Below are 23,995 nucleotides of genomic sequence, written 5' to 3' on the forward strand. Positions count from 1 at the left end.
GTGTATATATATAAAACAAAATTAATTTGGTACTATGCATGGATACTTGTTTGAGACGTATCTCAGAATCTTCTGAGTGGGCTTAGGAAGCTGTAAAGCTTTTCCATAAACTTATATCCCCAAGGTAGAAGTGTTTAAGTTTATGAACTATTTACATAGCCAGTCTGAAGCCTCTCATGAAAATACTTTTTTTTCCTCTTGCCTTAATAGGGGTGAGGATCAGGATAAGACAACAAAAATGCTGCCAACTCCGTTTTTTTGCATTTCCAATATTCAGAGCAATGTCTTGCAAAAATCTCATTCTAGACTGGCCAGTATCTTTCCCACTTCACCCTCTGAAAGACAATTTTTATGCATACATTTACTGAACTCGGAGCCTGCAAAGGCATGTATATCTGTTGGAAACCTATTAAATATGTATTGGAATTATCCAGATGATGCAAAAACGATGAGTTTCTTTATAATTTAGTATTGTTTTCAAGCATATTTCTGTCACCAAAACAAAAATTCTAGCTAATAATATTCTTAATATTACGACTGCAGTAAAATGTCATCAAAAATAGTGAATTATTTAATACAGAACAGATAGACATGGACAGTTTTTGTTGCACAGAGGGCATGCCAGTTAGCTGCACAGCACAAACATAGCTGAAGTTATACTGGTACCTCCCCTCTGAAATTACATTTCTGATCTATGTAAAAACAAACAAAAACACAATAAAACAGCATACGTGACGTTCTGCAGTTCTGTTCCGCTGTTTCAAAAACACTTCCATAGATTTTCAGATCAGTGTTTCATAGTACCACAGATCTGAGCTCACTGTGTTTGGAAGATTAAGACGAAAATAAGGGCTTGAGGATGCAGTATGCAGCAGTGGGTGTGAATTCAGCAGCTAGCACCAGAGGTTGATGAAAACTTAATTCTGAGTCTGTGAACTTTTTATGTAGTTCTTAGCAGCTTATCACTCAAGCCTTGACAATGCTTAGATGACATATTCAGCACCTTCCTCAATAGCATGAGCTAAGCGTTGGTATCTGCAGCTAAAGATCTTAATAGTCTCTTGCTGGAGATGTAATTCTAAAAGGATGAGAAGACATCACAGCTTCTAAAACGACAGTGCCAGTATTAAAATCCGTTAGATTTCAGATGCCCTGGCTGGACTTCTGGGACTTGAGATCCCTATCCCTGAGCTTCTTTCACACATGCTTTTAGACGTACTTGATTGGTGGAGCTACTTCATGTGAAGGTGTGTTTGAATAGGTTCAATTCCAAATTGCAAGTTTGAGGTCAACATGAGGCTAAGATCATCCCGTTCTGACAGGCAGATAGTTATCCAGCCTCCCCCTGCTCTCATGTGTCCCACTCCCAAGAGCAGTTGCTGTTTTTTCCAGGCCTGTGCTGTTGACCACTGAAAACATACATGCTGCTAGGAATGGGTTCAGTGCCCCAGAGTCTTCTGATTTTCTATCAGACAGAAGCCAGATTCTTTTCAAAAGGACTCAGAGGCACACTTGTCAAATTTATTTTGGTTAATCTTTCTGCACTGAAAACAGTTGGATGTTATTTCCATTCATGCTTAAGAGTAGTTTGTTGATGACATTTAAATATTTTAAATTCATTACAAAATAAAGCAAAGGACTCTCTCCCCCTTGAATGGGGATGTATACTCACATCCTTAAAAGAAAGAAACTAAACCAATTTTCTTATATTTTGTGTGTATGTATTGAGCTACCCTTTCCTTCCAGCTGTTGGCAGAGGGAAGCTTTCCAGCTGTATTTGGGAGACAGGTATAGTATAGCAATGGGCTCTTAAGAAGAAAGCAGCAAATCCAAATGGGGAGAGGTAGCCTTGGGAATTCAGCCCTTCACACTCTGTGTTTGAGTCGTTTCCCTGCTGAAAGCTCAGAGCCAGTCCCATAGTTACAACGATCATGAAAATGTACTGAGCAAAAATGCCAGCACCTGGAGCTTAAATCAGGAGTCCAGGCTTTTTATTCCTCACTCCAGCAGCTGCTTATTAGAGAACCTAGAATGATATTGTTTTTGTTGTGGCTCTGTGTCTAAGAGCACAGCAAATCCATTATTCATAATATCTTCCCAGGTTCACAAAGGCATTGAATAGTGCCGCATATCTCCTTGAAGGTGCCACCCACTCAAATCCATTTTATTTGGACAAATAGAGAAACTCTGCACTGAAGAAAACCAATTTGAAAACACACTGAAATTCATTTTCTTCACTTAAATATTAAAGTGCTTATATTTATTGCATTTCAGCCATGTTGTATTGTTTTCAGAAAGGATTTGCTCATTTAATAGGTCTAAAGGAATTTCAGTCATATTTAAAATGTAGAAGAAAATAAACTAACATACGACAAGAGCAACACTGCTTTTTGTGCTGTGGATCTGCGCTCCGTAGATTAAACCTGACCATTAATATTCTGTGTAACTGCTAACTAATTTACACCACCACGGTCCTGGCCCAGGCTCTCTTCGTCCTCTACACTATTGCAACTGGCTGTTCTGTTTGTTTATGTATATTTATTTACATATATATGTGCAGTGGTGTTTCATTTGGAAAAAGGACTGGAGTTCCTGGTTTGCAATATAGGAACAAGTAAAGGGAGACCTTCAACAGTGGCCCGTTGTTACACTTTGGAATTTGATAACGCAGGCTTTTCTTCATCTGACTTTTTGGATAAAGGTATTTTCTTTTATGTATCTGAGCATATTACAACAGCTTCTGGCAGATTCAGTGGTGGTGTTCAGATGGTTTTGTGCCCAGCACATTGGCATGTGGGCTTGCTGAAACCTCTTTACGTGTCTACTGAAAACTGTACATTACCTCTCTTGCTTTACAAGATTTTGCCCAAATCTGGGTTGGGTTTAAGATGTAGAGATGTCAGTCTAATCTCAAATATTTTAAAAACAAGCACAACAAAATAACAACAACAATAAACTGGTGAAATCATGGAGTGCTGGTGTTGCTTTCACTATCCTATATGGAACTATAAAGTTGGGACCAGCAAATGGATTCTGAGGTTAAATTAGTGGTGTTTTTTTTCCTCTGGTTTCTTTGTTGTTGTTGTTGTTTGTTGGCATTTTCTGGAGGGCTGATGTTGAATTAAATTAGATGGCTTTTTCTAAAAGCTGTGTGGATGCGGTTGAGTTCTCTAGGTTTATGCTGCCGGGTCTTACAAGACCTACATGGGTCTTGTTTCAGCCGTTCCCTTTTGTCACTAGCTTTACAACAGTTAATTTTTCCTGGAAGGGAGGCAACAAATTGTTTTAGAAACAGCGAGAACCCGTGTCATCCGTCATGCGGTTTAGAACTGACTCTTAGCAAACGCAAGGCCCAGGAGGGACGCTTCCCACTCTTTAGTAAGACAAGCCTTCTCTGTGTCAGCTTCTCCAAATTCTGGTCAAGTCACATAACAAAGCTCTCATCAAAGCTGATGTGAGCGGGGTGGGCTCCTGTCATTTAATATGCACAAAGGGTTGAATCCCTAGAAGTGCCTGAAGGATTGATTGAAAATCTGCTGGAGTGGGCATGTGGTGCCTTTTGAAAACCCCATTAAGCATCTAATTGATTATTTAGGTACCCAAAAGCTAAGAGAATCGGAGACTCGGCTTTGTCAGGGAATTTGGAAAGTCTCATCCTAAGTGAATAAAATTACAGAGAAATACGGTATGATAGATTTCCACAGGGTGAAGTCAGAGTAAGCTATTTCGGCAAGTTATTTTAGACTTCTATGTTACATTAAAAAAAAAAATACTTTTATATACTGTTAGAGACTTGAAATCCTATAAAAAGCAATAGTTTATTATTACTTTTGTCAGTGACTTTTCATAAAAAATAGATCAGATCATTCTCACCAGACTGTATCAGGATTCAACAAAAAAATGCGCTTTTCAGTTCAGCATGCTATGATTTGAATGAAATGCCTCACAAGCTCTTTTCTTTGGGCAAGTTAGGACTGGGAGCCACGGTTGGTATTTCTCCTTGCAGTTTGTATCAGGAAGGGTGCACAGATGTCAGGAACTTGGGAGCACAGTACGTGGGGAAATACAGCTTGTAAACCTGCTTCTGTCCACTGTTGTTCCTGGAAACTTAGGATTTGTCAGTCAAACCTTTTTTTTTTTTTTTTTTTTTTTTCACCACTGTATTTAAAAAGGATGAACACATTTCATATATCCCCAGTCCCCTTCTTTCCTTCCTTTCCCAGAGGCAGAAGAGCCAAAATGGTATCAGAAGAATTTATTTCACAGAACCAATCAGAATTTTTCAAAGCGCATTTTGTCTTATGTTTTTGTCTCAGTGTATTTTAGAATGGTGTTGAAAGTGTTAATTCTCACCGGAGAATATATTGAAAGCTTTTAAGAAGGTGTGACTGCTTCAAAATGCCTATGTTTCTATGTTTTTTTTTCATTTTCACATTTATTTCTCTCAGCATTATGTGTGACCAGTCAATAGTGGCGAATATAATGCCATGTTCTTTACCTACTAACCTGATCAAGTGAAAGAATGAAGTAAATGATGGAAAGGGAGTGAATGAAAGAGCAGACCAAGGAAGTCTCAGCATTCTTGCAATGCACCAGGACAGAGACCTGAATATTAAGCGTAGGTGGCTCACCTGCTCCCCAATACTTTATTTGACCAGCAGAAGCCTAAAGCTGTACAGCAACCCATTTGAATAGAAAAGCATAAATAGGATTTATCCAATTTAAGCATTAATATGATGAATATTCACGCACACACAAAATTCAGGTGCTTGGCGGTGATCCACAGAAGCCAATGCACGCTGTTAACTTTCAGAATCAACAGCGGTAAGGCCTTGGGGGAACTGATAGAGCTCTATGGGGTCAGCCAGAAAAGGCAGAAGCTTTACCCACACCTTTTTTGTCAAAAAGAAAAGCAAAAAGAACAAAAAAACGGCAGCTTACGTAGCCACTGCAGAAGCTGGGCATCAGCTGGGTGCTGATGTCAGCGGTTCCAGTAATTGCGGGCAACCCGCTGCCACCGGGGAGCGAGCCTTTGCTTATTCTGCTGCAGAAGTGCTGAGCTGAAAGCATGCTCGTACTAGATCTGCAGTGTTTAATGACGGCTTAAATGGGTTAGATCTATTTTATGATTACGGAGATTGTGCTTATCTGATTATCTGGTACCCATCTGCCTTGAGGGAGCAGGAGATAATTGTTTAATAAAATAAGGCTCTGGTTTTCAATCAGGGGGTTCTGGTGCTCCCATCTTTAACTGCCCAACAACAGAAAAAATCCCTTAAGGAAGCTTGATTTGCTCTTAGGCTCAAAATATAATACGAGCATCACGGCGTACCTTTCTGAAGCTTGGTGCACCTTGCCCCGGATCGCTGTCTGCAATTCTGGGACAGATGATTATGCTTTCTAAATAGTACCAGGCATCGCGGAGGAAGAGAAGATTGTGTTCTGGTTGCTGTCCTAAGGACTGGAATGACATTTTATTCAATAACTACGAAATACAAGAGCTGACCTTGGAGGAAAACCACTTCAGATCTTGTCATTCAGAGGGCTGGGACCATTGGTCTACAGAAACTTGGTTTCAGCTGACTTTATTTTTTGCACATAGCCAGACTGGATGGGAAAGTTAGAACCAGGAAGGGAAAGTTTAATGCATGTGTGTCGAGTTTACGTGGCAGAGGGAAGAACTGAACCTGGATTTTGAAACTTGATTAAGAAATCCAAGGTGTGCAATCCCAAATCACAATAGGAGCAGGTACCAATGTGTTTTTTGTTGAGTCTGAATCCCATAATGATGTGTTACTAGTGTTAGAGGAATGCCTACTAAGTTGAGTTCCTTAGAGTACAATGAACAAATTTATTTCTCATTTCTGACTGAGTTCAGGAGGTGAGGTAAGTGACAAATTGCTAAGTATTGTTAGGTTAAAAATACACAGAACCATTCCCAGCCATTCATCTTAATGATACTTGCAAGCAGGACCAAGGTTCTCTATAGGACTGAGATAGTCCTTGAAAAGGGCTTAAGTTCTGTATTTTTGGGTATAAATGTCTACATCTTATTCCTGTCGCAGACTTAGTTTCAAAGTCATTTTTATTGACCTAATTCTTACCTTGGAAGAATGTGTCCCTTTTCGAATGCAAAATAATTGAAATGTGAAGCATATGAAAAGATATCTCACTTCTGAAAAATCTGGATCAAAAGTAACATGCTTCTGTTCAAAGTGAGGTAGCTGAAATAAATTAGCAGAGTTGTTTTGGAGCCCGGTTTGAAGGGAAAGTGAGTTTTAGCAACAGCTGTTGGCATCAGCTGAAAAATGTCGGGTGCTGCCAGCAGTCAGTCGTTGACTAGCCAGATTTTATGGAAATGTTGACAAGGTACAGAGTTCAGCTGAGCCTACACGGTAAAAGCTAGCAAAGAAAGTATTGCAATCTGTTATGAAAATAAACGTGCTATAGTGCACAGCTTTCCATCTCGGCCCTTGTCCTCTTTGAACCAGCTACAGTGGTAGGGAAGTTTCCTCAGCTCTGCAGGGAAACCTTGTTTCAGTTGCTGCTGTCAGTCTCTGTGTTGAGATAGCTGTGCAAGTACCATTTTCTGATGCTGTTTTTTGGCTAAATTTGGCAAAATAATCTATCTTATTGGATTTAAAGATGTGCTCAATTCCAGATTGCATCTGTAAAGGATTCTTCCACACCAGTATATTGCGTTAGGATTTAGTTAGATCTTGTAATTGTCAACGCTCTTCTTCTGGTATGGTGAGGCTTATTTGGGGGTGCACTGTGGTTACGCAAGTTTAATTACATTGATATAAAGTTATAGCATTAACTGGAAAAGAACAAAAGCATTGTAAAACATTTTTGAGTAAAGATCGTATGCCTTACTATCTTCCCTTTTAAGAAAAAAACTGTTTCACATGGAAAATGCTTTATCTCGAAGCAGAAAATAACACAAATTATACTTCTTACACAACACTTCACTTGCTCAAAGAAATGGAAATGGAAGATGTTAAGAGACTAAATCTTCATCATACTAGTGAGCAGTTTCATTATTCATATTTCAAGCCAATAACAGAGGAGACAGATTATTAGCATACACCATTAGTTTTTCACACTTTTTGGTGAAAGCCGAAGTCGAATATTATTATTCCTGTGATTCATACTTTTCACTCATGTGAAACATGCAAAGCTATTGTCAATCATATTTACTATTCTCAGTGCTTACCAAAACGGATCCTGCTTCTGAGCAGTATTCGAATCACTCAAAGGACATAATGTAATTGTTTGTATTTATTTCTTGTCTTTTTTTTTTGCCAAATAGTTCCAACCAAAGACGGTACCTGTGGAAGCCTTTTGTTTGTACAACCCAAACAACCATTGCCACTCCATGCAGAAACATGCTCAATAATCAATGGCAGACAACAAGGGTTCCTATTATGTCTCGGGATAGCACCAGGCAGTGAGGTCTGCATTCAACACCATAGCAACCGGTGTGCCCTTAAAACTTTGCATTTTTGTTTGTTTGGTTGGTTTTGTCTGAGAGTATTTTTTTGTGATCTTAGTAAACTGAGCAGCATCTCACTGGTAGTGGAGTTTCCACACGCTGAATAAGTGCACCGGCTCCGCTAACACAGTTGGTAGAGCTCTTCCAGAAAGCCCTGACGGTGTTATAATGGGCTCCTCTTCCAGTAATGCACGCTCTCTTACATAAGTTATGCGGAACTGAGACAAATAAGCATTTTAATCCCAAAGGTAAGGCACAAAGTTTTGCAACCTCTTTCTGCTGCATTTAGAGAACAGTATTTCAGGGGCTGTGATTGTTTGGCTCTTACCCAGTCTCGCTGCAGAATGGAAATCTGACCGGAGAGTTGCTTTCTGATGGTTAATTATAAATTTATTAGGGGAGCTTTGACCAAATGTCTCTCACTATTAGACCTTGCTGAATCTGAAGTTCAGGCTATTAGACTTCATTTAACGTAATGCATTGCCCTCTTTTTCTGTTCTGCGTGTGCTTTTGTATTTTTTGTGTTTTCAGGTATGTTCAATTTTCCCGTTCTGGGTATTGTTTGCCAAAGAGGCTCTTTCAACTTACAGAAATAGGACAAAGTAATTTTTAGAACAGCAAAATATGTAAGGAGGCAAGGTCCCTGGAGATGAAATAAATTTCCAGCGCAACACAACACAACAAAATAGCTCTCCTGTTCTGTTTGGATGTTGTTGTTGACTGAGCAGCTTGTTAACAGCACACAAAAGCATCGATGCCAGCAGGGCTGTGCCCCACTGGTGTAGCACCATGGAGTCAGAGAAGCCCAAAGGGGTCTGCTGAGTGGGGAAGGGGCGCAGACTGGAGCTTTGGTGGACGATACAATGCACCTGATTCCCCTGCTTTAGGTAGATTTCAATGCTTAGGTGATGCTTACAGGATCCAATCCTAAGGTCCTTCAAGTAGGCAGGGCTGGGGAGCGCTTGATGGGCTCAGCCTTCCTAAAATGAGATCCAAATTTAAGGGTCTGCCATGCTGAGGTGTTGCCCTCAGAGCTGTGCTGGAAGGCAGGGCTTGCAGCACCCACTAGGCAAATCTAGCTGGGACTGTGGGCGTATCTGGAGGCATGGACACATCCTTTGTGCACGTGGGGGGCTGCCCCACATGTGTGGGTCTCCCCTGTACGAGCAGGAATGTGCAGCAGGTCGGTCATGGCGTGAGCTGAAGCAGTGCTGCTGGTGGTTGTGTCGAGCCTTGGTGAGCTGGCGCTGGAGGAAAGCTGCCACGCTCGGTTCAGCTCCCGTGAAAAGCAAGGGGAGAAGAACTCGGCCAAATTTTGGAGGAGAAATCTGCCCTCTGAGAAGTAAGATGCTGCAGCCTTTCAAAGCTTGCCAAGCAAGACAAAAATATAGCTATTAATGACTTCTGCCTTTTTAATTAATCAGTTTGATCCATTTCAGAGCTCGTGTGTTTTAAGGATAGACAGGTAACAGGTGAAGTTTTGCCGTCTCTCAAGGAAATCTAGGAAAAGGAACACCATTTTACTGCAGACTTGTAAACTTGCAGAGTCAGATGAGCAAAGTTTGTTTGTATACCTAAAATATTAGAAAACCATTTATATCACGTCTGGGGCTCATTGTTCCGTGGCTAAGCCTCCCTAGCCCCTGAGCCTTTGCTTCGCTTTTGGCAGGAGAAGAAGGAAAGAGGAAGGGAGAGAATTGCACCCTTAAACTTATCAGCTCAGTCCATACCGCTGCAGGGCTCGGTCTCCTTTTACACGCTCAATTTACCGTGCACCAGACCAGAAGTGTGAGCTGTCAGGCTCCCGTGGTGATAAACCTGGATCCGGCCCTGCTCCCACCGGCACGGGCAGCAAACCTTGTGCTGCTCCCAGGAGGAACAGGACTTACACCCCTGCTCGGGGGCTTCGGCCAGCCCTCCTGGCCCCAAGGTGAACACCCTCTGATGGGAGCAGTGCCAGGAGGTGTTAGCACCTCACCCTGCTTCCTCTCGCTGCCTATTTAAAAGGTGTCACAATTAAAATTATCTGAGCGCGCTAGCGTAGAGCGATTTCGCGTGATTTAGTAAGTCGGGAAGAGCTCCGCAAAGTGATCCTTGCCAGGGAGCTGCTGACTTACAGCTTCCTTCAGGCCGGGGGATCGCTCATTGTTTTGCAGAGCTCTCAGACTCCGAAGATTAAAATGGGCCACGAGTGCTGGCTATTAAGATAAATTACACACAGAAAGATTAAATTTATATTTTCCTTCCAAATATTTATAAACATTCAAGGAGAGCTGTGTACCTCTTCACAGAAGCAGTAGTCGCATGTACTTCAGCCCTTGGTTTTCAAAGTGTCAAACAAATGTTATGTTGGAAGCGGGCGCAAATGAATATTCAGAATGTGAAGAGACCTTCATTTTATTGAAGATGAGTAGTAATTGAGCCAAGTGGCGCATATTGACAGCATCTCGCTGGCATATATCTTTTCAGAGACAAATATACTTTACAGAGAAAGTGTCCCCACACGTCAGTGTCTTTTAAAATGCATTATATTTAGTGAAATAATGGGTCAAGAAAAAAATGGTTGTCATAAGTGATGGTAGGTACTTTTTACTGAAATACTGGTAGTTTTACATTCTTGACATGAGTAATTGGATGTGTCATATGTGAAGCTACCTAGAAATAAAATAGGGGTCATAAAACGTAAAGACATGATAGGACGCATTTATAACAGCATAAAACAAACTGGCATTTTAATGTCTTAAGCCAGCCCCTTTGCTATGCTTGTCCATTGATCTTGGCTAGAAAAGTTCTGTGCCTCATTTAAACACGTTTTGGAGATAAAGCCGTATAATGGGGAAGCGATGGGATTTGTTTTTGTTAAAAGTATCTCCTTGTAACTGCTGCAATCCTATCACTATAACACGGTCAGAAGCTGGTCTTGTGTGACCTTACAAAACTTCCCCAGAACCGCTGCGTCCGCGTTCGTAACAAGTGCCTTTCCAGTGTAATTTACCTTGACATTTTGCTTGATAGGGATTGCAGGTCACATGGTAGGGTGTTATTCAATAGGCATGATAAAGGGTTTGGTTTAGTGCTCATTCAATGGATTTGAGAGTGGTTGTTGGAAAGGAAGGTGCAGCTCGAGAGCGTTTGTGCATTTAATGCCCTCCTTGGAAGCATGTCAGAAGGTGGATGGTAGAGGCCCTGATGTGAAAGTACGTGCTTGAATCTCATTAATTCCAATTGATTGTATGGGTGCTTTTAACTGCTATGCCTGAAATGTGGTTTAATACGGTACAGCAATAAAATGAGTAACTCTGTCTAGTCAGTGGAACAGCATCACCCCCCATTTTTCCAATGAGAGCTCAACACAGAAACCCCAGCCTTTAAAAAAGCATCAAGGAGGCAGTGTGTGTCCTGTTTCCATAGGACTGCAGGTAATCATGTGTGTTTCTTTTTAAAACCCTATTTAAATAGTAAAAGAATTGGCCACGTGTAATCTCACTCATCTCTCTGGTTCGCTGTGTGCCTTTGGAAAGGAGCATTAAGCTGATGCGGAGCACCGTAGGTTCTCCAGCGCTTCGCACATGGATAGCCTTAGCAATAAATATGTACCGGGCAGCCATAAAATGTTCCCATCAGGGAGTACCAGCTGCTTCTTACTGAGTTTTAACTCTGTCAGGGAGGATGTGCAAGTACCCAGCATAAGAAATCTCCCCACTGCCTGTGTTTGTTTTTCAGTTGTTGTACAGACAACGAAATCCTGACCCAGGGCATTATTTGGCTGCTATTGCACGTTAGCGTAGGGATGGCAGCCTGTTAGTACTCAGTGAAGTCTTATCTAAGTGGAAACATCTCGTATCTTGTTTTCAGTGGTTTTACTGAAAGCCCTTTTGAATTTGAATGAACCATTCTGGATTGTGATTCTCAAAAGCAAAGTCTCTCAAAGAATCGAGCAAGTGCATTTTTTTCCATCATTGTTGAGCTGGTGATATCGAGAAGGGTGTGATTAAGTGCCAATGTTCATGGTGTAGGTATATGCCTACAGCAACCTGTCTGTGTTTGTCTGAACCTGCTAGGAAAAACTGGAGAGGGTGGAATAAAGGTGCTGATTCACTGAAAGACATCATTACCTTACTGGTTGTAAGGGAAGGAAAATGGACTTTGTAGAGAAAAAGAGAACACTGAGGATAATGAGTCATGAGTCAAGATGTGCTAACTGGTGGTTTACATTGAGACATCAGTAATAACGCAGGTAATGGACGAGGGCTGGAGTCAGTATCTGAGACCAGTTCAGAACATGACGTGCAAAATCCTGAGCCACAGAGCTGTATTTGTACCAGGACATCATTTATTAAGGACCCATCTCTGCATTTAAACACTGACAGAACTACAGATGCCTAAGCCACTACTCACAGATGATACTCTCTCTCTTCCCAACTGAAATTATCAGACGATGAAGCTTACATCCATGAGGCAGTGTGTTCATAAATAGAAAAAAAAAAAAGCATTAGGTAATGAATATTGCTACAGATTTATTCTAATGTAGATAAACTTGAGCCGTTGGATAGAAATATGAGTTCCTATGAGAAGCAGGGTGATGATCTACCCTTTAGATCAGTTGCTGGTTTTTTTTTGGTGGAGAAAGAACATCTAAATAAAATGTTCCCCTTTCCGACTAAAAGATAGCTTGTATACAAGACAGTCTTGCTGAAATTATATCTCAGCTGGAAGGGAAGATGAGTTTATTTTATGTAGCAGTTGGAGATTCTTAGAAATATCAGTCAGTCAGCTGCCGGAGTGGTAAATTAAATCGCGAGAGGCAGAGCTCACTCGTCAGCACACGGGGCGCTGGAAGCGGCACGGGGAGAGACAACTGCAGGGCCGAGTGTTTGTGTTCTTGATGGAAAAATGCAAATCATTTCCTTCCCTTCTGCTCCTGTCATGGTCCATCACTTGAGTCCATTTTCACCTTGCTAAGGGATTCGGGATGGGCCTTCCTGCTTTGGCACCTAATTAATCTCTCACAAGCCTTGTCTTGCAGCCGGCCTGCCTGGGATGGCCCCTATCCTACAGCAGTTGCTCAGGAACAAAATTCCCTCCTTTTCCTTTACTTTCCTTCCTTTCTTTCCTTCTCAAGCCCCCACAAGCAGCTGAAAGTGTGGTTCTTCCCCCTGCCTTTGAAAGGGACATGTGCACATCCCGGTGTTACCAGCAAATAGCGGGACACTGTCACACCACTCTGGTAGGTCACATTGTCCTACCAGAACTGCCAGGTGCCACAAAAATGCACAGCAGGATTGTCAGAAAAATGGTTGGACACTCAAAAAGCCCTTACAGTGTAATAGGCAGGCAGAAAATCATGGGTCACTTTTGCAAAATGGCAAACCTACCCACAAATAAACCGACGTGATCCGAGATGGAAAAAGCACATTCTCTAGTGTGAAACTTTGCCATGAAACTGTGAAACAAAAAGTTATTGTATTGAAGTTAGCTTTAGTGTCATGGATCAAGTGATCATGAATATCAGATATAGTGTGCACTGAGCTTTAACAGCCGTGATACTTTATCAATAATTTAAAATGAGTCCTTGTGATAAAATAACACATGTAGTCTATATAATGGATAATACTGAGTAGTATAATGTATTATCTATAATAGAAAAACATAGATTGTGTAAAATGATACATGTAGAATCTAATATTCCTTTCAAATACATTTCCTGGATAATATTTCTACTGAGAAGCAACTTATCTCCCTCCTGCTATCTCTTCTGTGGGGACAGGCGTGGTGTTCAGCTCAACACAGCATGCACATTTCAGTCTGTGAGAGGGAAGGGCAGTAAAATAGGGCTGAGAACTCACTTGGTTAGCTCAGCGATCTGGGAGAGTGCCCATCAAAACCCTTTAGCTCTACTGGCCTGTATCTGATCTGCAGTGCTGTTGATACAAAACCTGCAAGAGCTCCGAGAGTCTTCTGGCAACGAACAGGCAGGAGGGAAAAAAAAAATCACATCTTTAATTCCCTCTGCTGACAGCTTCCTTAATAAATATTGTAAGAAATTCTCGGTTAAGAGCCACCCAGTAATCTAATTTGCAAGCCCCAATGATATATTCAGCAGCCAGCTCAGGGGAGGTGCATTTCTACTGACAGCATCACATGAGCAGGGAATAAAATTTGGAGCTGTCACCGAAAGCTGTAGTAATTTATGATGGGTTGTTGGTTTTTATTTTTTATGACTATTTTTTTTGTCAGCTCTACAAAGAGTATAGAACTGCTACTGGCTTTACCTTGAATAGATTTTTGCTAAGTATGCACTCCTACTTGTACGTTTTCACAGGTTATAACAATACAAACACCGCAAACTGATGTTTTATCTCTAGCTGAAGAAATCATAGGCTGAACCCCATATCAGCATGGGTGACTGTTGTACACAACCATGCTGGGTGGAGAATGCCTGTTGATTTCAGTCCCCTTCCCATCTTGACATGCTCATGTGGACGTTACGACTTTGCCCTTCTGTTCAGTCTAAATAATCCCAGATTTGGTTGCTAACTTCTACCTTGTCCCAGCGCATCATCCGTGGGCTCTTCTCCTGCATTCCTATTAAAGGATCATCCCTCTCTGCTGTACACACAAACAAGACAAAAAAGAAGCCAAAAAGCTTTTTGAGATCATCACCGTATAGCCACCTTTAGCTTGTTTTGAAAGAAGTGATTCTCTGTTGTCTGCAATGGGAAAAGCTTCCAGTCTTGTGTTCCAATCACAAATCAGGTTCATACGCTGATCTGAGAACGACCCATAGTGTTGTCTCAAGTTAATTCATTAAAAGGTAGGAAAACAAAACAGAACAAAAAAGTAAATAAAAACCTCTGGGATATTACTTCATGGCTGATCTGCTGGGAGAAGGCAGGATGGTAAACAGGAAGATGTGTAAAACTCGCTACTGATTAACTTGTTTCTTGCCTTGTTATCCTGAATGGCAAGTGCTATATTCCTGTTACTCTTTTGCAGTGAGAGATGCAGATACACTCTGCGTGGCCATAAAGATTCGGTCAACAGCATTGAATTCCTTCCGTTCTCCAACACCGTTCTCACAAGCTCTGCTGACAAGACTTTATCTCTCTGGGATGCCAGAACGGTAAGCGGCCTTTTTCTTGGTCTGTCTGGACTTCAACCCAAATGATGCCATGGTGGGTAGGAGAAAAATTAAAGCCAGCACAAAATTAAAACAGAAGGTAAGGGTGATGTAGCAGTACATTAACTCATTAACACGGCTATTATCTACTGACCAAAATGACAACATTTAGCATTTCCTTGACATCTGAAATGCCAGGGTCCTCACAGCACAACAAATGGATGTGCACCTAGATGGCTGAACGCACTTAGGCTTCGGTAGCGGCGGGCTCAGCAGTGGTCTGAAGTGCTGTGCACAGTGCTCTATCAGTTCAGTAGCCAGGACAGCCAAGGGTCAGTTTTGTCTGGCTTCTTTTGTAAGCGCTGGCATGTGCTTTAACTTCTGTACGAAGGAAACAGGGAAAGATAGCGTAAATATAAGATGCAGTAACATGGAAGTCTGAAATATTTATTCTTCATTTAGGAGGAATTCTCCCCAGAACTCTCTCCTGATTTCTCATGAAATATGTATGGTTTTCTCTAGAATATATCACTCTAGGCAGTTTCAAAAACTCTATCTCTTCCCTTATTCTTCTCTACCTTCATTCTTTGGTATAGGTATAAATGGATTTAGTACCTTGCAGAGAGTAATTGTCCCTGGTGCTTTGCAGACCAGTATGTAAATCCTGTTCAGGTAGAATACAAGTACAAGGCAAAAGGATTTTTTTTCTCTCTTTCATCAGAAAATTCAATAATTATTGCTGCTGTTGTGGTATTTCTCATAGATCAACCCTTGAAATTCTCCAGTTGCCTCTTGAGTAGGTAGTGCGGTCACTTTGTGTTTCCCAAACGGTGTAGAAGTACGAGATTCCAGCCCAGAGTAGAGAAAGCTGAATTCATGGGAAGGAGTTGAGAGAAAAGAGGCAAAGAGCTAATGCTGTGTACTAATAGACATTGTCATCAGAGCTATACAAACACGGGATGAGAAAAACTGACATGAAAATGACAGTGGAATATTTGAGATGCTCATTAGGCAATTTCTATTTATGGATCATAGGAACAGCCTGAGTAGAAGGTCATTTAATAATAATCTTGGGCATAAAGCACAACAAGTTAAAATGAAGCCAGTCAAGACTCATTATTATTAAATGCATTGGTTTGTAAGAATATTTGATATCCAAATATGAATAATTCAAAAAGAGAATACATATTGAAATACAAACAGAAGTGAAAAACTCAGTGGAAAAATGGATTTCTGCTTTGCTTTGTTTTCAATAAATCCTGCATGGAACTTTATTGTGCGAATATTTCAGTAATTTTGTGCTCATAGCAAATTAACAGCACTGTAAAAGAGTTTCTGTTTGATAAACTTAGGGCAAAAGCCTGCTCGATTTTTCTTCATCAGCACTGTTTTTCAGCGTTGGGTAATATTGCTAAGCTAGAAAAGACCTTTTATGAAAACAAAACATTACGTGTGGCATTTTATTGTGTGTTTATTCTGTCCAATTGTGTCCCCATCCAGGGGATGAAATCTTGCAGATTCCAGATACATGCCCACACTGAAGCATCGCTGTAAGTGGTGGAATCGCTGTGAACATGCTATCACCCTCTAAACGCTGAATGATAGTAAATGTTCCCTCCAGAAAGATGATGAATGATTTTCTCCTGTTAATTTGGAACAGAATATTTTCTCACCTCTGTGAGATCAATTAGCATTAAGGAGTACATTTAAGGTAATTTTAATGAAACATGAAAATCATACTCCGGTTTGTTTTCTCATAAATTAGATTCGTATTATTAATCACATCTTGCTCTTCAATCATTAACTTCAGTCAGCTCTTTATTATTAAAGATAATGGATGCAGAGAACTGTAAGTCAGAGCCGTGTAAGTTGAATGGACAATGAGCTCTGGATTTGGGGTAGAATGGAACATAAATCTTTGTAATTACTAAGCTGAGGCTATAATGCAGCCTTCAGACTTTGGAAATATGTGACTTTTTTCTTTTTTTTTTTTTTCTTTTTTTTTTTAAAAATTTTCTTTTATTATTTTTTTTTTTCCAGATAACATAGGGTGAGCTGTAGTGGTTAAAATGCATTTACAGTCCAATGACTGTAATGTTAAAACAAAGTTACATGTTGCCTATAGGGAAATGACAACGCAGAAGGTACGGTATTTAGATGTTTATGGTTTTTTCCATCCATCCTGGGAGGAAAAACAGAGTTGGTGTTGGATTTGGGTAGGAACCATCCTCATGCTGTGCCAGACTCCTAGTGGATGAGATGAGATGTGTGAGGCTGAGGCTGCTGCTCATTTGTAGGGGTTTCTTGCCAGTAAGGCTGATGGTGCTTGTGCCAAGATAAGCTGTGGATTTCATGTCTCTTTATGCCAGTTTCATAGAAAGACAAGCACGTTCTGGCTTTTTACCAGAATATTTTCTTGCTGACACATCACAGCAAGCATCTCGACTCATGAATTGCAAAGCGCATCCAGTGATGAGTGTGAGAGGTGCAAATGAACATGAGACCCCCAGAGCACAGGTTCACCTGCTGGGGTTAATTCTTCGTGTGATAAGCGGTCTGCCACTCATCTGCATCTCCCCCGGACTGATGAGTCACTTCTTGGGGCTGCGCAGGTTTGCCAGGATAACATTTGAGCCAAGCTGGATCTTTGCTCTTTCCCAGGCAGATAAAATGCCAAATATTTATACACTTAAATAATTAAATAGGGGGGGGGAAAAAAGGTGCTTTTTCATTCTGCGTGTTTGAAACTTATTGATTTAGTAACTATCTCATCTGCTTTCTGCTTTTTGAAATGTCAGGTGCTACAAGCAGATATTTCGTTTGTTAAGAAGTTGTGCACTGGCTGTTGTTTAGAAGTCAGCACTCGGTAGCAATGCCCTAAGGACTGTGTCCCACCAGGATTTGGGAAGACTTGCAGTGTATACTTAAGTATTTTATCTTTTTCTATTTGATTGCATGAAATAAGAAGCGTGTGAGATAGGGTTTGGCAGTTGTTGTCTATTTTGGTCTTTACTGATGCTCAATTGCTTGTTGTTTAATATTTTAATTGTCCAGGCTGTATTTCTGACTTTATGATTTCCTTTGCACTGCAGCCTGGTAATTTAAGACAAGCCGTGTTTTTCTGCTTTCTTTCTGCAGAAGACTGCTGGCACACAACACAAATGAAATGATCCCATTCCCACCCCACTATCAAACTAATCTCCCTGACATCCAAACAGGAAAGCATCAAACATGTCAGCTTTTTACTGTCTGGGTCAAAGACGACTTAAATAGGGGTAAGACAGCTCAGCAGTGGCCAAGTGTAAGTTCTAGCTCTGTGCATAAAGTTTTATCCTCGACAGTAATTTGTGGGCTGAACAGCACTATCAAAAGTTAAAAGCTCCGAGGTAGCGTGTTCTTTGATGAATAATGCAGGCACCAATCTCTGAGGAAGAAGGGAAGAACAGGATGAGATTGTGCAAAGTCCTGCCTTAAGAGTGTCAAGTAATTCCTAGTAATGTTACTTGCTCTTGTGGAGCCAGAACCCTCCTCATAGGCGAGAGTGAAATTTCAGCCTGCCCTGAGCAAAGAGGGGAGCAGGAATTCAGGCAGAGCCCCCTCCTGGGCTGGTGCAGGGGTCTCGTGTTGGATTTAAAAAAATAAATAAAAATATTTTCTTACAGCCCTTTTAAAAGTTATTTCCTAATAAATTGAGGCTTCTGTCCTATAGACGCTAGCCTGTCATTTTCTGCTAACGGCTATTGAGTGTGTTAGCCAGGGTTTGGTGGAGTAAAAGCTTCCATGCAGTTAGGTCTCTGCGATACAACAGGGGAACCCAAAATAAGGCTACATCTGGCAGAAGGGGCACTGCTCCCCGCAGCTGTCCGGCATCTCTTTCCCAGGGGTCCTCTGCTCTTCCACAGTGTGGCTGGAGGTGGGGATGGAAGGGTGATGGCTGGCACTGCCTGCTCTTGGCTTTCTGTCATCTACCCCACGGACTTTTAGATCCTGACATGAGCTGTCTGGGAGTTTGAAGCAGTAGCTTAAATCCCCAGTACTTGGGGTGGTGGTATTTGTGGTTTTACAGTCTCGCCAAAGGCATCAGAGGTGAGGCACACAGATCATTTAAGGACAGTGGCTGTTTAATAGGGCTTTTCACACCGTCTCCTACCTGAGAATAGATACACCAGCTTTCAAGCTCTCTGCTAAGGCTGCCAGCTGTGGTGTGGCATTAAAACGATGCGAGCTAGCTGCTCACATGTTTCTTATGGATGCAGAATAACCACAAGGATGCTGATCTTAAGCTCAGGTGTTGCAGACTTTCCCTTCACGACACAGCCTGTCCGTCCCCCGTGTGATGCCTGGGGCACAGCACTGCCCTGCTGGTGCAGCCTGATCGCGTCCCATCGCCAGCTCCCCGTCGGCCTCTTCCTTCGATAACCTTTATTTGTTCTCCTCATGAAATACAGGCTATCTTTTAGACCTCTGATCTGTCGGTATTTATTTTGTCAGGCTTTAGTTAGCTCTGAATTGGTAGTTCCCTAAAACAACCTATCCCGTCTTTCATTTTCCCAGTGAAATACAAGCTGTCTTTTAGACTGGTTGTTTTACAACATAGATTTTGGCAGAACATTTTTATTTTTTTTTCCATTTGTAGGGGTGCTGCCTATCTGTGGGGGGACCTTAATGCCTGTGATCATCGGGCATTCACTGGCCAAATTCAGGAGCAGTTTCCGAGTGTTTTAAGGATCAGGCGTGGAGCAGTCAGGGGAGTTATTTGGAAATCCAGTCTGGTAGTCTTTACATTTTTTGGCCTAGTGCAGTTGATTTATCCCTGAGTAAACACCTTGGACACAAAATTATCAGTCAGAATATCCTCAGGGTATTGGGTTTGTCAGTTTTATTTGAGCCCTTTTGAACTCCAGAGGAATGAATTCAAGAGCCGAGTGCGTATACGGGATGGGTCATTTAAAAAACTGTTGACAGGCAGTATGTGGTTCAAGTCAATCCTCTTCAAAAGTGGGTCAAAATTGAAGTTGTCACTATTGAAGATGAAGAGTTCTTCCGTGAGAAACTCAAATCTCTCAGCGTAGTCGAATTATTTTGCTTTGAATAAGGAAAGCACAAGGATAGGCCCAGTTCCTGGCACGCAGCGTAACAAATTGTGTGTTCCTGATTTTGTTCTGTGTGTTTGTAAATAATGGGTTCATATTTTACAGCTCCCTGTCTTAATATGAAAAGGAGTTTATGAGTCACAGTAAAATATGAAATGAAGAACAAATAGGTATGAATATGGATTATGTTTTCTCCAAGAAGTACTACCAGAGAAAAGTAAAACTGGGAGAGGGTTGTGGGGATAGCAGTTTGGATGCCTGCATAGTGACTTAGTGCTTGTTCAAAACCAAAAATATGGCTGAGGAAAAGTGTCTTGATTTCTTTCTAATCCTGAAAAATGATTGGAAAAAAACATGGTATGGTCACTGTCATTTTAAAAAATGCTGCATTCTGATTTTCCTCCAAAAATGTTGTCCCTCAGACTGGAACGGGGACTCTGCCTGTCTGTCTTAGCCTTCCGTTACTGACTCATCCCTCCTTTTTCTTGCCCAAATCAAACCATCAAATCCAAAGTTTTTCTAGGTGTATAATCAGTTGATCTCATGAGCTTTTTTCCTTGTTAAACTAGGTTTAAATGAGGCTTTAAACATTTTAGATCAGACGAGTTACCTTGTTCTGCAAAGCTCCAGGTGAATTAGCGGCTCTTAAGAGGTTATAATTACTGTTTTATTAAGCTGTTCCTGTTCATTGACATGCCTGCTCCTGTCCGTTGGACGTTCGGGTCCTCTTGCCAGCTGGAAGGCAGCCCCATTTAATGCCTTGTCTTCCTGTGCCTTGTCTCCGTGACGTAGAAAAGCGATGCTCTTGCTTCATTTCAAGGAGATGCCTAGGAGAAGACGAGACAGGTCCGTAAGTTAAATGCTAATACCCAGCTTGCCTCCTAATTCACGTGAGATTTGTAAATGGCTTTATCTTGGCAGGGATGTAGTTATTTGGTTCAGTGGAAGTGATGCCTTTCCATTGTGATGTGTGCAGTCATTTAAGCTGCTGCTGGAGGAGTCCTCTGCAGCCTGAATGCTTTGGTCCTGTATGGCCACGGGTTCCCCAGGGGCTCTGCCTGAGTTTCCTGCTGCTGCTGCTGGAAATGCCCTTGCACCCTTCAGGCAATGCTTCTGGCAGTGTAGCCCATTCTGGTTTTAACTCACCGTGTGTCTTAGAGGGAGTCTTGGCTCCCTGCTTCTGTCGTTGCTTTTCCCAAAGGGAAGGATCCTCTGGCCCTTCTCCAGCATGTGCCAGTGGTACCCACCTGTGAAGTCCTGCTCGCTGCCGAGCTCACAGACTCGTAGCACCCTGACAGGTCAGTGCAGCTGCCCAGCCCCTCTGCAAGCTTTTGTGCCTCTCACCAAAGCTGCAGGTGGGCTGGAAGGCTCTCTGTCCTTGGAGGATACAGTAGGATGCTCTAGCAGGATAGTACTGGCTTTTAGCTCCTCATGCCTTCCCAGACAGGGGGTTGCTGCTTGCCTAGGTGTTCTGGAGCAATGCAGCTGCCTGAAACATGCAGTTCTCAGCTGCATCACAGCTCCCTGGGATGCTTCACTCGTGTGCTGTAAACCTATGCGGGCAGGCAGTGAGGAGACGGCGGGGCGGAGGGGGCTGCTCGCCCGCTGCTGCTTGAATCGGATCTCACCGGCTGTAAAATTAGAGTGGATCAATTTTCAGTCGCCGCTGGTTCTCTTAGAATATTAGTAGTAATTAGAGAGCTATAAATAGGTAAATTTAAAATTTGTGAAGTCGTAGCCAGGGGAGAAGTCTGGCTATAGATTTCAGTAAACACTTAACTAGAGGCGTGCGGTACAGGAGCAGGCTCTGCTGGAGCGTGCGGCGCGATGGCATTTGGTGTGTCCCTGATTATTTAGAAATGAAGTGAGAGGAGGAGGCTGCATTCCCGTCTGGGCAGCAAATAGATTGACCTGGATCTGAACTTCTTACCAACCACCTGTGGACATCTCTAATGCGTGCCCATGATATATTGCAGTAAGGAGGAATTTAATTTTTATGTCACCAATGTCACTTTGAAACAAAAGGAGAGTAAAGTTCTTTCAGAGGCTTTGGGAAAGGCCTGGCTGCAGAATAACATTTGCATTGACTTCTTGGTCCTAAAACTCTAATTAAATTATTGATTATGAAGCTGGCTGCTTTCTTAATAGTTCCTAATGTAACAATTAAAGCAAAGTAAGTAATTAAAAATGAAAAGATCAGTCTGCAAAGTACAATCTTCAAAAGGTCATTTTCAACCTAATCGCCTTTTGGAAAGAGGCAAGAATAAAACAAATGAGTCATTAGTAAAAAAGCAATTTGGTGTGTGTATGTGTGTAATAATGTTCTTAGCAGATTACCACTGGCCACGCAATACCTAAATTAATTAAAAATAATAGCTAAATTTACTTAGAAGGTATTATATTAACACCCCTCTTCTCAGATCGGGCTCCGTTGTGCTCCTGCTCTGGGCAGCTCGTAACCAAGGCAGACACCAGCAGCTTCAGCCCAAGAGAGCACCACATTGCAGTGCAACCATTCTGGTGTTATTTAACATCACAAGCAATGTTTTGTGCTACACAGACAGTTTGTTAGCAACTTTTTTGTAAGCAGGAGAGGGAAGGAGAAATGTGCTGAGGTCAGTGAGGTGGCCCCTGGGTGTTTCTAGACGTGAAATGTAGCAGGGAAGGGAGCACAAAGGTGTTTGCCAGAAAATGTTCAAAGCACTGGTTAGCACCATCGCCTTTGACAGGGCAGAAGTGAGAGGTGACGCTGGAGGATTTAAGAACCAGTAAAGTTTAGAATTTATGAGTGAAAAGCAGTCGGTAGTAAGCAAGGCAGCCAGCCAGGCATTGTTTGCCTGCCCCTGAAGGCAGAGCTACTGCATTTTGTACTGGTGGTGTTCTGTGCCCACGGCTTTTCATGCAGCACTCATGATGTTACACGAAGTAAAATCTCCTTTTGCATCATCTCTGAGATTTAGCTATCGTGTCCTGACAAGCCAGGGAAGGAAACAGATTTGAGATGAACGCTCTATTACAAATGCTGCAACCTCTGCCACAGATGTTTTGAGGTAAAATGCCAAACTTTAAAGCATGGATGCCAAAGTTTGCAAAGCAACTGAGTGCCATATTCAGCACCTCCCGTGCCTGTACATAATGCATGTGGCAGTGCACAGGGCCATTCGCTAAACCAGAATTCAGATAAGCAAGTACAGCAAAGAAATAAACGTGTTGAGTGTCTAGGAGCTGTCTAATGTGGTGAGCTTTATAGACGTTTGGGGGACTGACCTCCCACGTTACTGTGCACAGTAACACGCTTCCTCTACCCCCTTCCTCTAGACGGCAGTTGTGCTGCTCGCTTCACTTAGGTTCTGCTTCAACACGTTTGCTCAGAATCCTGCTCTTGACAAGGCAGTAGGGGGAAAAATTACCATGCCATTCAGATCGCATGAGAAATGGATACATCTGTTAGTCTGTTAAGCTAAAGGCGTTGCATCTTAAATGGTCTTTTCTTTCTGCAATTAACTGTGGAGTTTTCTTTCTGCACATAGTAACTGAAGAGAGCAGGTTACAGACACGAGTTCTTTATGAAAGGTCCTCTTTGGGGATCAATGTTTCTGCCTGCACACCTACAGTGCTCTGCCATGTTCTGGTGAAGAAGTGGTATGGGTAGGTTGTGAACCTTCCCTTTATCTGCATTCCCCAAGAGCTGTTTTTATGTGCTACGGAGCACAGAGCTGCTGGTCTCTCACATTGAAGTACGGTGTCTGGACACGCTCATCTGCACTAAATATGCTATAATGGGGTTTTGCTTTGCACATTCAAAGATTACATTAAATTAGTACTACAAGCATGAGCTGCTTTATATCCCAACTGTAATCTACCATCCCATCCCAGACACAACTGTGTGAACTTGTTTAAGGAGGCTGATGACCTGGAGAATGTGGCTACACATTCTCAAAAAAATCTGTTAACAACAAAAAAAAAAGCAAACATGAAAAAAACAACCAAACCTTAGAAATCACTTTGCCTTCTTCTAACAATAATATTGTGAAGTAAGTAGTATATTTTCAATAAACAGCTTTCCACTTTGGTAAATAGTGAATCAAAATGTTGGTGTTTACCCAGCCTGCAGTCCATCTGTTGCTTTGTATAGATCGCTCCTTTCTAACCGCTCCTGCCGGTGTGCAGATTTACTCCATTCTGGTTCTGCACAACCTCAGTGGGTGGCTTCTTTAGACTCCCTGTTCACACCCCACTGCTAGAACAGAAAAAGAGAGCCTGGCTGAGAAAAGCTCGAACTGTAAA

General features: G+C 41.9%; 1 protein-coding gene across 1 annotated transcript in view; it reads left to right on the forward strand.

The window, feature by feature from the left end:
* Positions 1-23,995, forward strand: part of SPAG16 (sperm associated antigen 16) — a gene marked incomplete at both ends in the record, with an annotated part of 378,554 nt that overhangs the window by 225,971 nt on the left and 128,588 nt on the right. Inside the window, one exon of the mRNA XM_084289402.1 lies at positions 14,492-14,618. Coding sequence (XP_084145528.1) covers positions 14,492-14,618 — 127 coding nt within the window. The remainder of the gene's footprint in view (positions 1-14,491; positions 14,619-23,995) is intronic.

This window comes from Netta rufina (genome assembly GCF_964035555.1).
Source record: "Netta rufina genome assembly, chromosome: 6".
Lineage (NCBI taxonomy): Eukaryota > Metazoa > Chordata > Aves > Anseriformes > Anatidae > Netta > Netta rufina.